General features: G+C 46.0%; 1 protein-coding gene across 1 annotated transcript in view; it reads left to right on the top strand.

The window, feature by feature from the left end:
- The window catches only part of DNAAF9 (dynein axonemal assembly factor 9), a 79,002-nt gene extending 72,910 nt beyond the window's left edge, over positions 1–6,092 (top strand). Inside the window, exon 37 of the mRNA XM_062619975.1 lies at positions 1,005–6,092. Coding sequence (XP_062475959.1) covers positions 1,005–1,117 — 113 coding nt within the window. The 3' untranslated portion in view covers positions 1,118–6,092. The remainder of the gene's footprint in view (positions 1–1,004) is intronic.
- The last annotated feature ends 9,677 nt before the right edge of the window (positions 6,093–15,769 follow it).

Genomic DNA, 15,769 nt, shown 5'->3' with positions numbered 1-15,769 from the left:
TTCTTCTGCCGCATATTTTGTGGTGAAGCTGATGTTCAGTGATTGCCCTCATTTTGTATGAGGGAAACCTTAATGGATGCACTGCAGGAATGTTCTGAACAGGGTGTTCAGAGTTAGGTGGCGAGGTGCATCTTTTTGTTATCACTTTTAAAACTCAATCAGGTAAAGCCTTATTTTAAAACCACTTCAGCTTAGCAGTGATTTCCTGACCAAAACTGTGGCATATACACACTTGTAAATGCACTGTCCTTGCTGGTCTTGTTTGGTGTCAGTGGACAGAGCGTGAACTAAAGCCGAAGTAGGATCTTCTGCGTTTCTTTCCAGAGATTCAGCAAGAAACACCAGAGTAATACTAATGTTCCAGTGGATTCCCATTCTCCTTTCTTGTTTTCATAACTTCCCATTGTTTTTTTGTCTTTGTTTCATTATCATTTTCAAATTTGGTTTTCTATTCCCAGTTTACTTTTCACTTTATCTCGGACAAACTTCACAAAAATCCAAGTGTATTCTGTGATTCTGTTTTGGAATAAGAACAAACAGTTGTTTTCTGTGTCTGGTGGGACAATGTTAACTTCGAAACCACCTCCTACTCCTGGTATAGTGTCAGAAAATAGTCTTAATAGTGCACTTTGACTTCAGTCCTCACCATCTTGGTGTCTGGCAATAAAAGATACAGGCACTGGTTGACCACTTTGGGATGATTTGAATGTGGGGCAGAGATTTTTCGACTTCCACTTAACCGAAATAGTTGTAAACATCTGCAAACCTTCTGTAGTTTTGCTGTTCTTATATTCTTCCTCTTGATTGGGAAATGTCTATTGTGCAACTCCTTTATTTCCCAGTAATACAGAGTAGCTGTGGTTAGGTCTGACTGTGGGACTCCTCCCAGAAGGTAATGCATTGGATTTCTGCTTTCAGTAAGTGTCCCTAAACTGACACCTCCTTCCAACCTGTGTGTTCTTTGCTATTTGTATCAATGTTTTTCCTTAATGTTTCAAAATCAGTGATGGACCAATTCATGAATGATTACTTGGAGGAAGCCAACAGGGAGATAGAGAAGTACAACAGAGAACTAGAAGAACAAGAGTATCATGATCTCTTTGAGCAGAAGACATAAGCATGTGTGTTGGGTGCATTTTCTGAATCGCCTACTGTCAGTAACCAAAAATGCTGTTGTCCTTGCTAGAAAATTAAGTGTAATGACAGTTTTCAGCACTCCTTTTAAAACTTAAAGAGATCATTCCTGTAAGGTTGGCATTTTAATATGGTAACTGCTTAGCTGTTTGTACTGTCAGGTTTGCTTCCACTTCACCTTAATTCCAGACTGTAAAAAGCATCACTTGGAATCTCTGGCTAGTAGTGGAAACTTACGTAAAAGAAGAAGAAGAAGAAAAGAAGGAAAACTGTATTTACTAATAGGTCAGAATGTAATTATGGAATTGGTCTGTCATGCAGGTAATCAAACCACTTTAATCTCTGGGTGTCCCTTGAAACTTGTTGCACAGAAGCAGTGGGATCAATATGTGGAACTGGGGGATGTTCCTAAAGCGAGAAATGGGGGAACATTTAAAACACTCATAAGAGTACCCAATCCCACAGCTGTTATGGTGTTCCCTAAGCGAGAAATGGGGGAATGCTTAAAAAACTTGGACTAGTGTTAATCCCACTGCTGTTACAGTGTTCCCAAAGTGAGAAATGGGGGAATGCTTCAAAAACTTGGACTAGTGCTGATTCCACAGCTGTTAGGTTGTTCCCAAAGCGAGAAATGGGGGAACATGTAAAAAAACTCAGAAGGGTACCTAATCCCACTGGTGTCAGGGTGTTCCCAAAGCGAGAAATGGGGGAATGCTTCAAAAACTTGGAAGAGTACCTAATCCCACAAGTGTTATGGTGTTCCCAAAGCGAGAAATGGGGGAACAGTTAACAAACTTGGAATAGTGCTAATCCCACCATTGTCAGGGTGTTCCCAAAGCGAGAAATCTGGGAATGCTTCAAAAACTTGGAATAGTGCTGATTCCACAGCTGTTAGGGTGTTCCCAAAGCGAGAAATGGGGGAACAGTTTAAAGACTTGGAATAGTGCTAATCCCAGTGCTGTCAGGATGTTCCCAAAGCGAGAAATGGGGGAACAGTTTAAAGACTTGGAACAGTGCTAATCCCACTGCTGTCAGGGTGTTCCCAAAGCGAGAAATGGGGGAACACTTATGAAACTCAGAAGAATCCCTTAATCCCACTGCTCTCACAGTGTTCCCAAAGCGAGAAATGGGGGAACCTGTAAAAAACCTCAGAAGAGTGCTAATCCCACAGCTGTGAGGCTGTTCCCAATGCGAGAAATGGGGGAAACAGTTAACAAACTCGGAAGAGTACCTAATCCCACAGTTATCACAGTGTTCCCAAAGCGACAAATGGGGGAATACTTCACAAAGTGGGAAGAGTGCCTAATCCCACTGCTGTCAGGGTGTACCCAAAGCAAGAAATGGGGGAACACTCAGGGATCTGCGTTTTTCTGAGGCCCTGTGTGTCTCACCACCTCTGCACAGTTTGAACCTGCAGTTGAGATTTTGGCTTGTCTAAAGCAAAGATGTTCATAGGTTTCAGGGTGAAACGAGGTAAGTGGAGAGATACCTTGTTTTCTACCCAGTTATTGGTGGGCTAGAAAACACATGGCATGAGTGCTGGTAATCCGCAACTTGCTGTTGTTTAGAAGCTTATCTCTAAAGGTTTATTTCAGCACAAGAAAACTTGAGCAGAGCAAGAGACAAGGGAGATTCTGAAGCTGAAGATTTCCTTGTTGTGAAAATGACTTATTTCCAAAGGTAAAAAATATCAGAAGCTACGCTTGAAGCATGGAAAGAACTTGTTTGGGAAGCTTTCAAGAGAATTTGCACGTCGTAGCATTTCACTAAACTGATGCACCAGGTTTAAGTACTTTACAACAGAACCTTAATTGCAACTAAATAATAGGAATTCTGGCAACTTGTCCTTTAACCTAATTTGCTACAAATTTCAGTGAGATTTCATAGCTCACCGCTGAAGGATTATAAGGTAACCCAGCAGCTACTTAAAGGTAATTATTGAAGCCTATTTGACTAACCGGATTATTGTAGCATGCTGTGCATTCAGAATGTGGCCCAGCAGTCCAGGAGGAATTCTTTATTTTCATGTTCCTTTGCCTTAGGAACAGCTCAATCTCTTAATGCAGCTGCAACTTTTTAGTCAGAGGTATGTAATGCAGTAAGAAGTGGGATGAGTCATTCCTTACAGTACACTTAAAATACTTGTAACATGTCCATGCAGTCTCTGTCTGTGGCAGGAAAATGGGGTTTAACTCCTGCCATCAAATCTAAGGCTAGGTATAGTTTTATGCCTTCCTTAAGAGATGTATTTTTTACCTTTGGAATATGAAATGGCTGAAATTTCAATAACTGAAACACCTTTTAGGTAGACTTTCAGTACACGTTGCTACTAGCTGGCTCGGTGCCTGCGCTGTGGTAGTTGCACAGCACAGAGGTGGAATTCCAGGTGCTGCAGGTTGGGATCTAGCTGTTGATAAGGTTTCGTTCCTAGCTTTCCTTCTAGATTTAAGAAGCTGTCTGAATTTAAGAGTTAATTTTCGTTTTGATTTTGCACACCACGAGGCTTCATAAACTACTTGTATCCTGTTCAAGTATAATTAAAAGCCAGCGATTAGCTGTGTTTCTAGGCTTTGTGGGGTAACCCGTGTTACAGGTATAGAGCATCATGATAAGGCTCGTGAGTTTATCTATGCATGGCTATACTTTAGTCTTAAGATACTGTAGTGCCTGGTAGATAAGTGTAGCTAGCAGTGAACTGGGCGGGGGGGGGGGCTAGCAAGTGGTTTACAAACTAAGTACAATTGGTTGCATGTAACTATTGATCGAACCAGGGTTATTAGAGTAGAGAATCCTGGTCGTAACACTGCAATAAAAAGGGGCATTAGAAAATTCTTCACAAATTCTAGTTCTTTACCAGTAAACTTAGTGTAAACCCAGTGTGCTCCTTTCCAGTCCAAGTTATCTAATCTGCAAAGCCATATTTCTAGACTAGTGGTATGACTATGTAACGTCGGAAGAAACCCCAGTGGTTGGGACCGTGGGCATGTCGTCGATGCTTCGTCCCAACTCCTAAGTCAATATCAGAGTAGATTTAAGTGCAATTGACCAATAGATGAAGATACTGTAGCTTATTTTGCTCTGCTGAACTCTTTTTAAGAACTCCTGTTTGTGCAGCTCTCAGAAAGAAGCGTTGAATGGGGCTGATGCATCCGGGGCTGGTGGAACAAGTCATATTAAATTAGGAGATGCCCTGTGAACAGAAAAGAAATGAGTATTCCAAAATTGGCTGCTACTGTGCAAATGGAGCTGTTCCTTAAAAACTGAAGCAGAAGAGCTCGGAACAAAGGCCTAGTATACTTCTATACTGTACTGCATGCTATATGGTAATAGCTGTGTATTAAGAAGACCTTTCACCATACTGGTACTATTTCAATTCATATATTTTGGTATGGAAAGAAATTGATTACCTCAATTACTGGTGGGTTGTTTTGTTTTTTTTTCCTTAGTTTTTAACTGTGACTTTAAAACAGGGAAAAAAAAGAGATACTGAAATAGTGAAACTGTGACAATGATATCCTTTAAACATAGTAGTGCCTTGCAGGTGACCCCATTTATTCCCGAAGCATACAATAAATGGGTGTCATGGGTTGTATTGCTTGCTCCCACTTTTTGGTTTTTAAAGGAAAAACGGTGTTGGTGAAAGGACTTAAAAATTAACCTAGTGAAAGAATATTAGCACAAATGGTTAAACTGTATTAAAGAAAACTCTTTGAGGACTACAATGTGTGAATGCCTGATGCTGCTGATAGTTTAAGAGCAGTTGCTGATTATTTTGGAGTTCCTCCTAACAATCAGCAGCACTTTTGTTTTTGTAGAAGAGGGTAACTTTTGTACTCTGGTGGGAGAGTTTATACTGTACCAAACCCCATCTATTGGGTAATCTGCTTTCCTCACTCTTGAAGTTAACGTGAGGATAGAGATACTTCTAGTTTTGAAACTCTTTTTAGCTACTGTACTATTAAAACCAACTAAAAGCACCATTTCTAAGCCACAAATGTTTGGATACAGAAGAAGTGCCATTACACTGTTCCTTTCTGTTCGCTATGTTCTGGAAATTGGTGACAGTTATCATTGTGTCCAGGCATTTCTGATCTGGTGAAGAAGCGCTGAGAGTCCTCAAGGGGTTTACGTGCTTTGCTGACCTTCATGTTAGCAGCTTGTGGTGGTGGCTTTGTTATTTTCCTCACCGAGAATGAGTGCGGTCAGGAGTTACTGAAGTTATAGGGAGAACAAAATGTGATAAACTTAGAGGAACGCGTGCAACTGGATTCACGCTGCAATCTCAGAGTATTTTATCTTTCAGCTGTGCAATTTGGTAGTAGTCTGATTTTACACTTCGCAATTAACAGAAGGGATTGCAGAGAGGGTTTAAGTTGCATGTAGAAGTTCCCTAATAAGTTTTCTTTTTTATTATTATTATTATTATTGTTATTGTTATTTTTAATTGAAACTTTTCTGAATTTGCACAGATTTAAGCTCTGGAATACGTTGGTATTCTTAAAAGGGAAAAAAAACCCACCCAATTGCAACTAGTAGAGTGAATTGTAAGCTGTGAGTTGGTAGAACGGCGTTGTTGATCTAATTTTAGATTGCTTAAAGATGTACCTCAGAAAGCTAGTGAGAAACTGCTTCGTTTTGACACAAGGGTCAGATACTCGTGTAACACTTCTCACTTTACAATGTGCCAAAATTCACTTTTATACTAGTTCTCAATGCTTTAATAGTTGCAACTTTAAGTTAAGAACTTTACAAACACTACTGTAACTTCAGTTAAACTGAACGGTGTGATTGAAGCTTTTGGCCTCTCGTATTTATTACACGACTTGATCCAGTAAATATAAAAGTACCTTTCCATTTATTTTTGTATTGTTTTACATGTTTATACCTGCAGTTTTGTGTGACTTTTACACCTGTAACTCAGATGTGATGGAAGGAACCAATAAACAGTATCCATCTGCTGTCGGTTTTTGACTCCTTTAATAAACTATTTCCTAAACTTGAATTTTTAAGCTTTTTAAGCAGTTTTCTTCTCATATGTGATATTTTTCTAACCTGGTGGAAAGGTGACTGGTTTGTATTCAAAGTAAATTGTGAAGAATTAAGGATTTAAGGTTGATTTTTGTTTTTTGGGGGGAGGGTTTATTAAGCTGCAATTTTAAGTTTAGACCTTATTTCTTGGGTTTCTGATTGAATAAAGTGGAAAACTCATAGGAGGACGAGGAAGAGGATGCTCCCACTCTGGGGGACCCCCCCCTGCAGTCCTGATCCAGCTCTGGGGCAGCAGCACAAGAGGGACGTGGAGCTGTTGGAGCGAGGCCAGAGGAGTTTGGAACTGGATGTGCTTTAAGGTCCCTTCAACTCAAATCAGGCTGGGATTATACAAGTCAGGAAGAGCAAAACCCTCAACTAATATAAAGATTACAATGCTTTAAAAGGCAATTGATGATGGGGATGCCTTCTGGACAAATCTTATCCCTTGAGCCAGGGATTCAGTCCTGTTCCTTGGTCTCAGGTATCTAAATTTGGTGAGTCTGGTGCTATCTGCAGAGGTTTCCATCCCGCTTCATTTTACACAAGCTCCTCTACCTTCCAGTGTAAACGCCTCTGGAATGTCTTTGCCTACATGTCCATAGCTTCATAAATTAAACTCACTTCATTAGAGTAATGAATTCACGACAGGAATTGCACATAAATGGAGCACTTGCCAATTGAATAGCTCTGGGTTTGGCTCCCATTGTACATTTTCAACAAGGTGCTTGTGTGATCTCTCCTATTGAATTTGCTTAAAATAAACCTTTGGGGTGGTTTGATGTCTTGGTAGGAAAGAAAACACCCAATGGGCAAGGCCTGGAGGATTTCAATGGCTTTATTGCTCCAGGACAGGCCAAAAAAAAGCATGGAAAGTAAAATCTGGGTGAGCCATTCACGGCTAGGAAATCACTGAGCACACAATGTATTGTATAGATCACTGTAAACCCGCCCGACACGAGTAAAACAGGAAACTTCTAATAGTGAAAATTGAGCCTTCAGTTAACCCCACCAAAACTCTTCTATTTTCTCTGTGTTATCAAAGTTAGTTCAATATTTGCTTTATATACATCCTGTTCCGGACTTTGACTCCTCTATATAGCGCACCTTCCTGCCTTCTAATATCTGATTTATTACATACCCGTTTCTCTTCTAAAGCTTGAGCTTTGCCTGCTTTAACTCTTTATCTTGTCTGCAGAGCTGGTTTTGCCCATAATCTTTTCCTTACGCCTCTGCTTTGTGAAGCACTGGAGAAAGAGTAACCGGGGAGCTGGAGAAGCAGGGAGGTGATCGGGATGGTGAAGATGGGTTGCAGTGGAGAGAGATGCACAGTATCTAGGGTGGCTTGTGTGCATCAAATCAGGAGCTGGGTGGGTTTGCTGGGCTGCTTCTGAAGTCAAAGGGGTGCAAATGTGCATTATGTGCTCAGTGTCCTGCTGCTGGAGCTTGGACTGTAGGAGCACCGGGGAGAAAGCAGGTCCTAGCCCCATATATCCACCTTCTACCACAGTTCCCTCTTCCCTAACACCCAGTGTTGGATGTGGAGGCTTCATACACCACCCCAGCAACGGTGTTTGGATGGGGATTGCTGCCTTCCCAATGCTCTGGGGCTATTTGATGTCTGATTCTATTCACAGGCTTCACCTCGTCGCAGGGACATGAGGAGGAAGCGCTTTGCTCGAGGTCAGGAGGGATGTCACCAGCAGACAGGGAAGGTCCCAGAGGCTGGTTTGATGCCGAAGACTGTTGAAAGATGTGTTTCCTGTGCAACAATAGAGAATTCTGTTGTATTTCCCTATGGAACCTCTTGAGATAAGGCCTGGAGTTCATCCTGTACCAGCAGACACATCCCTTCTCCCTTTGTTGGCACAAAGAGCATGAAGACAGAATTAGCCTCTTCTATGCCTGGTGCTGTCAGAGGTGACCTGCCCCTTTCTGGTGTGTTCCATCCTTGAATGGACCACAGGATGCTGTGCAGCTACCGAACGCATGTCTTCATGTGCACTGCTGACTGCAGATGCTGTTAGAGGTTGCAATGGATAGATGGCTTTTGCTTTAGGGTACAACAAGAGACTTTAATTTTCAGGAGGAAAGTTAAGAAACGGCTTGCTGACCCTGGCCTTGGCTGGCCCCATGTACAGAGGAAGAAGGCAGCAGCAAACGTGCTCACAGGGAAGCAACTTCACATCCCACCAGGCCTCTCAGGTAGTGGTGCAGGCTGGGGCAGGGATGCAAGAGTGGCTGCTCTTGGCTTTCTGCTGCTGAGCAACGGTTAGCATCCCTAATGGTGGATGGCTCGGATCTCTTCCCTCTGCTAAAGCAGCTGATTTTTGTGACCCTTGAGCCCTTCCTTCAGACCCAGTTCAGGTTGGCCATGGGCTCAGAGGTGTTATGGAGAACGGCAAAGCTACAAACCATTCCTTAAGGAAGAAGCTCTTCCCTGGGAGGGTGCTGAGGCGCTGGCACAGGGTGCCCAGAGAAGCTGTGGCTGCCCCATCCCTGGCAGTGTTCAAGGCCAGGTTGGACACAGGGCTTGGAGCAAGCTGCTCCAGTGGAAGGGGTCCCTGCCCATGGCAGGGGTTGGAGCTGGAGGAGCTTTAAGGTCCTTTCCAACCCAAACCAGGCTGGGATTCTATGAATGTGAGATATGGGGGACCAGTGATTTCATGGTTGTACCTGATTTGGGCTGGAAGGGACCAGTGGAGATAATTCTCTACATGACTACACCTTGTATAGAGAATATAGAGAATATAACTACCCAGCACCTTGTAATGATGTTAGCATGAGGCCAAGCCCAGATCAATTCATCCAAGCAAGCAAAGTCTCTGCCTTGATTCCCCTTGCAGGAAAACCCAATGGTGCTGCTTTGCTGGGTGTGGGAAGGAAAAATGTTGGGATTCATTGCTGGAAGCATTGAGGTAGGAGCCTGCCTTGGTGGTGCCTTTTTGGGATGGACATAGAAACACAGAATGGTTTGGGTTGGAAAGGACCCTAAGAGTTCCAGCCGGTTCCAACCCCCTGCCATGGGCAGGGACACCTCACACTAAACCATGGCACCCAAGGCTCTGTCCAACCTGGCCTTGAACACCGCCAGGGATGGAGCATTCACAACCTCCCTGGGCAACCCATTCCAGTGCCTCAGCACCCTCACAGGAAAGAACTTCTTCCTTATATCCAATCTAAGCTTCCCCTGTTGAAGTGTAAACCCATCACCCCTTGTCCTGACACAACAACCCAGAGCAGCAGTGAAGGGCAGAGCTCACCTCCAGTAGGAGGAAAGGAAACCAGAAATGTTGCAAGCCCAGGGTGTTGATATCTAGGGCAGGATTACGGCACTGGGATGCAGGGGGAACGCCTTTCCATGGGGCTGGAGCCATTCTCCCTCCTTCAACCACACTCAAACCGCAGGTTACATCCCTCTCAGTCCTAGATGGAGCCCTCTACCTGATGCCATGGGACACAATAACAGAAGCTGGACACATCAGCATCATCCAGGCTATGCTAAACCCTGTCCTGAGCTCGCCGGTCCCTCTGGGACACATGGAGTTGTTCAGTGCTCGCGTTGCTTCTGGTTGCTCTGGCTCACTGACAGCGCTGAGCTCGTCCGTCTGCCGCTTCCTTGGCAGCCGCCGAGGGTGGGGAAAGAAACAATCGTTTTCAATCAAAGCCTAATGTGTGCAAAGAGCAGCCCGGAGCATCCCTTTGGCAGCTCCTGCCGGGGGGAAGGCAGCTGCACCAGGACGCCTCTTTCCCCCCCCCCGTCCCGGGCCAACCTTGTGTTGTGAGTGAAGAGCTCTGATTGATTGTCTGCAGCAAGTCTGCCGTGGCCAAGCGGCTCCTGCTCGCCTCGGAGGTGCTCTCATCCCCTTTGTGCCTCCAGCAGTCCCGACGTCTCGAGCACAATGTGGGCACTGTTGCAGACAAGCCTTCAAAAAGGGTGAGATGTGACGATGCTGGGTTTGGGGCTGACGGTCTCCAGCTTTCCCATTGCTGTCCAGGCCAGCAATCGCACGCAAATCCTACTACAGGATGCTCAAAGTTCAGTATTTTCTTTGTGATCTGGACATTTGAGAGGTTTCTAATTGCTTAATTCCCTGGTTTTCTGCTCTGGATGTGCAGTTGACCATGCAATGCTGCCCCCACGCATGTTCTCCTACCTAACTGTTGTTCCCAGAGTCCCCTGCCACGAAGTACAGGGGTTGCTGGAAAATGCCAGGCATTGGAAGCAAGAGGGAAGCTCAGTGAACATGAGGGGTGCTTTCAGCTTTACCCAAGGAAGACATTGCTTATGCATTGCAGCAAGACTTGAGGCTCTCAGTCAGCCCTTGAAGAGTTCACTGATAACCTAAGCTTGCAGAAAGCTGGTCTCAACCTGTCGATCAGGGCATCCCACTGCAGATTAATTTGGGTAACTTCCTCGAATTGGCTTTTTTTCCCCTCTTCCCCCCCCTTTTGTCTCTGTAGACCAGAATCTTCCAATTAATTACATATCACAGGCAGCCAGATTTCCTCTTTCATTGCAATGGAAGAAAAGGGAGCTGGTGGACCCTGTTCAGAACAAAAAGCTGCTGGGGTTTGGGGGAAATGGTGGTTGCTGCTTCGAAGTACAGCCCTGGTGTGAGCTGTTTGTGCCTTGGCTTCACCACCAGCTCTTTGCTGCTCTGTAATGCCTCGTAGCATTAGGGTTGGTGAAGGCTGCCCTTGTTTTGCATGGCTTTGCCACCCTCTGGGTTCATCCTGCCCCTTCCTAAGCACATTAAAGACTCATCCTTCTCCCCATGGGTATATTCATACAGCAATGCCACGCAGGGGTGGCTTTGATCACTTCTGCTATGTTAGAGACATGGGTTTAGCCTCAATGGGGTTGTAGATCTGTCTCCATGGGAGGAAAGCAGGAAAGAAAGCAAAACAATGGGGAAATACATTGAGCATCTCTTCTCTCTGGCTTGGAAGGAAAATCGCAGCTAAAGAAGATTCCAAGCACCAAATCCTTTTTACCAGATCCAGTTTTCTAGTTACCTTACAAATGATGTAATGAGAGGAACAGCCTCAATTCAGTGTGATAAATCCAGGTCAAAGCCCTTGAGAGACCCCAGCCTGTGTCTGAAGTTCACGTGGAGCTTCAGATCCCTGCATGGAGCCATTCCCTCAGAGTATTGCAAGGCAAGGAGCAGAGGTTACCCTGTTCTCCCAAGTGGAGATGAAAAGGTAGGAGGAAGAAAGCACAGCTGCTTCCTTGCTTCTGTGAGGCCTCTTTGATGGCAGCTATTTGTGGGATCTGAGCTATGTTTTGTTCCCGTTTTGAGATACCTGAAATGTTCAAAGCAGGCTGGCTTTGGGGAAGGCTTAGGGAAGAAAAAGAGAAAGAACAGATTCAGCACCTTTCTAGTAAAGAGATACTGGAATTAAAACTGACTTTCTGTACTGCACAGGAGCTGGGACCGTGACAATAACACAGCCTGGAAATGGAACCCCAAACCTGCTGTTCCATCTTGGGATGCCACCTTGACCACAGGGGACCAAGCTCTCCAAGGAAATGAGCATTGCTGGAGAAGAAACCCCTAATAACTATGATCAAAAGTCCTGTCTGCTGTGTTTATGCATCCTTGGTGACCAAAAGGAGTCACTGGAGGTGGGTTTTCCCTCATGTCCTGTCTCAGCTCTTGGAAAGAAGAAACCCAACACGTTTGGGTGTCCTTGGAGTCTAAGGTTAGAAAGGGTCCATCAGGGCTAAAGAGCCCAAAGAGGAGGTTTGCTCCTCACTGGCTCCCTTGTTGCTGCTTCAGCTATGCCAGGCTCTTCCCATGAGGTTCGTGAGGGCTTGGTCCTTATTGCTGGATCATATTCAGCTGTGCATCACTGGGCAAGCTCATAGTCATGCCAGGTAATGAGAGTGCAGTGTATCCTCCTCCAGCCAGACAGTCAGCATTGCTGTTAATCCATCGTCACACGCAAGGACCAAGTCAGTTCTTACCATTCCTTACTGTTTCACTCAAGGTCAGAAGACCTTGCTGCAGTTGACCTGCAGCAGCACTGCTGTATTTCCCAGCAGGGATGGGTTTGGCTACCAGCATCCTCTTTGGGGTCTCTTTTGAGCAATTTGTGGTTCAGCTCAGGAGCTCCTTGTTCCATCAAGAGCCAGTAAGAGTAATGGAGAGGCAAACTTGGTGTCTGCCAGGGTGGGCACTGCAGGTTGCTGAACACTCGGAGGATAAGGCAAGGTGACCGTCACTGTAGAGCTTTGGTCTTTCCACTGACACTGGTTCTGACTTCAAGCAAGGCCTTGGTGGACCCAAGACATCGACTGCAACAAAACCCTCGAGACAAAGAAGTTAATGAGTGAAATCGAGGTTCATAATAAGGGAAAATCAAGGGAGACCTTAGAGCAGCTCCAGTGCCTAAAGGGGCTGCAGGAAAGCTGGAGAGGGGCTTGGGACAAGGGCCTGTAGGGCCAGGCCAAGGGGAATGGCTTGAACCTGCCAGAGGGGAGACTGAGATGAGCTCTGAGGCAGAAGCTCTTCCCTGTGAGGGTGCTGAGCTGCTGGCACAGGGTGCCCAGAGAAGCTGTGGCTGCCCCATCCCTGGCAGTGTTCAAGGCCAGGTTGGACACAGGGGCTTGGAGCAAGCTGCTCTAGTGGAAGGGGTCCCTGCCCGTGGCAGGGGTTGGAGCTGGAGGAGCTTTGAGGTCCCTTCCAACCCAAACCAGGCTGGGATCCTGTGACGTGTCTGTAACAGCTCAGGTGTCCTTCAGCAAACGCAGGTCCTTGGATCTTCCTAGGGCTGAGGCTCTGTTGCAGCAGGGTCTAAGGGCCGAGCTGGGACAGCTTAACTTGCCCTGGAGGTAACTGCCCAGGAGGCAGTGGCTTCCACATCCACCAAGTGAAGGCAGCCAGCCACTGGAGCATCTTATCCCAGGGGTTGCAGATGTTTCTTGGCTGCAAGGTCTCTTTGGAGGGACCCATCTTTCTGCACTCGGGGTTGGATACAATGGAGCCCTGTTTCATCCGAGGAGCTGCTGTCCGCGCACCACCAGAAGAAGGAGGGGGAATATTGCTTTCTCTGGGAAATCACGGGAGCAAAACCCAAGTAACCTTGGTTACTGTGCTTTTATCCATGGTGCACACAGCAGCTGACAGCAGAATTCCTTTTCTTATGAACGTTTCGAGCACGCCATGTACCCGCGGATGGAAACCAGCGCAGCCAGGGCAAGGAAGGCACTGGTAAGACAAGGAAATGTGATGTAATGGTTCTCTCATCACTCCAGTGCTCTTGGCCACTCTCTCCTAAGGAGGTCAGCTCCAGTACAGTGGGAAGTTGTTGTTACTTCTCTTCTTGCCCAACTGAAGTCCTGCGGTGATTTGTTTTTGTAGCTCCTGGTAATGAACCGTCTTTGGCTGCAGTCACGAACGTGCTAACGAGGTGTCCATGCTTGGATGGCTTTGTAAGAGGGTTTGCAGCTTAAACCCTTAATAATGTGGGCTTTGGGAGATATGTTTGCCCAGTGCTTAGCCTAATCTCTTGGTTCTGTTGTTACAGAAATGCCCTTTGTTGCTTTCCCTTCTGCCTTTGGCTCTGGAAGGTCTCTCTCCTACCGTGTACAAAGCGCTTGCTCATCATTTCCACCCTTACAGTGGGATTTCCACAACCAGAGCCACTTGTGTACATCCTCGTACTCTCTTTTGGGATTTTCCAGGTTCATCTTTCCCACTCTGCTCCGAGTTATCAACACCGTGTCCCTGGTCTGCGAGGAGGACGGTGCCTCCATAGAAGTCTATCTCCAGTCCCTCTTGCATGCCAGCCTGCAGGAAGCCATGGCCAAGCTTCCTCTGAAAACTATCTTTAACCCCTCATCCTTCCCACTCGTTTTCCCTGGCAGATCCTCAGGGACTTGCTGAACAAGATTGTTCTCACTTACACATCTCCTGTGACTGTATGAAAGAGCTTAGCTCTGCTTTGAGAAGCACACTTCTTACTTATATTCTTGTCTGTACCCGTATTTTTCTTGCATCTTTGCCATGAAATCCCTGTTGTGAAGCCAAAGAGGAAAAGTTTGAAATCTACTCGATTTTTTACTTTGTCTTCCCGTATTTTAAAGACATTTGGGCAATAAGGACTGGTTTTCCTGGCGTACTCTCTGGCCTCATTGACCGAAGTGCAGCGGTTTTTGTGCTGTTCTGATGCTTGTTGTGGGACTCACATGGCAATGCATAGGGATTTAATGTGACTTGGTCTTTCAAAGACGTGAATCCTACCCCATATCCAAGGTATCCCCACAGCTGGACCCTGCCCTCAATACAGAACCTGTAAGAGCAGCCCAGGATGCAAGGAGATCCACTCTGGAGCTAAACCAGTGTGTTTCATGACATGCATGAACATGCAGTGCACATGTAGCATATATGTATAGCCAGGACTTGCTCCAAGGGTGGAAGATGGATCGTTGATGACTTACGGTATGATGGCATGACCTGCTGATGGAGAAAACCCATGCGCATGTATGAATTGAGGATACAATCCATCCCAACTGTAGCATACAAACAGGAAAGCTTTAACTCATCCCTGGCAGTGCTCAAGGCCAGGTTGGACAGAGCCTTGGGTGCCATGGTTTAGTGTGAGGTGTCCCTGCCCATGGCAGGGGGTTGGAACCGGATGATCTTAAGGTCCTTTCCAACCCAAACCACTCCATGATATGATCCTATGTCCTGCTGTTCATTTGCTGCACTCTGACACCCAACCACACATCTCCATTTGTTTCTGCTAACTCCAACACCCTCACTCCCCACCCAGCACACTCGTTGAAGTCCAGATACAGACTGGAAGGGATGTTCATCTCAGGTTTTAATAGCACTGAGGTGAAGAAGCCAAAGAAAAGACAATTTGCTTGGACACCTCAACAATACAGCTTCATTGGATAAATTCAACCTGAACAAGGATCACCTGCTACAAGCTCAGGAGTGCTCCCTGCCCATGGCAGGGGGGTTGGAACTGGATGATCTTAAGGTCCTTTCCAACCCTAACTATTCTATGATTCTAAGTGTTAACATAAGTGACACTAGCAACAATCAAAACACAGGTAAAGCCGAAGAGTCTGGGCCCAGTGCTTGGTGGACATTGGTCCATAGAGGAAGATGAAAGCTCAATCCAGATGGTGACTGCTGTCTTACCATACCTAGGAAGGACGTGCATTTTTAGGATGCAGGTTTCTGGTTCAGTCCATCCTGGTCTTCCCTGCTCTGGCATTGGTTGTAAGGGAGTCTGTCGGCCAAGAAGGGTCTTAGAGTTGGGTTCAGTCTTCTTCTGGGTTTGTGTGGCAATGGTTTATATCAGGAGGCTACAGGGGTGGCTTCAGTGAGAAGCTGCTGGAAGCTTCCCCCAGTGCAGCCAGATCCAAGACAAACCCACCACTGGCCAAGGGTGAGCCGGTCAGTGATGATGGCAGCACCTCAGGGATACAGGATTTAAGAAGGGAGAAAAAACCTGCCATTGAAGCCAGAGAGAGCAGTGAGAACATGTGAGAGGAGCAGCCCTGCAGACCCCAGGGGCAGTGCAGGGGGAGGCAGGAGGTGCTCCAGGCACCAGAGCAGAGGTTCCTCTGCAGCCCGTGGTGCAG

The sequence above is a fragment of the Pezoporus occidentalis genome, unplaced genomic scaffold, assembly GCF_034315485.1.
Source record: "Pezoporus occidentalis ecotype Australia unplaced genomic scaffold, CSIRO_AGI_Poc_V1 ctg217, whole genome shotgun sequence".
Taxonomy (NCBI): Eukaryota; Metazoa; Chordata; class Aves; order Psittaciformes; family Psittacidae; genus Pezoporus; species Pezoporus occidentalis.
This window is presented reverse-complemented; position numbering and strand designations above follow the sequence as displayed.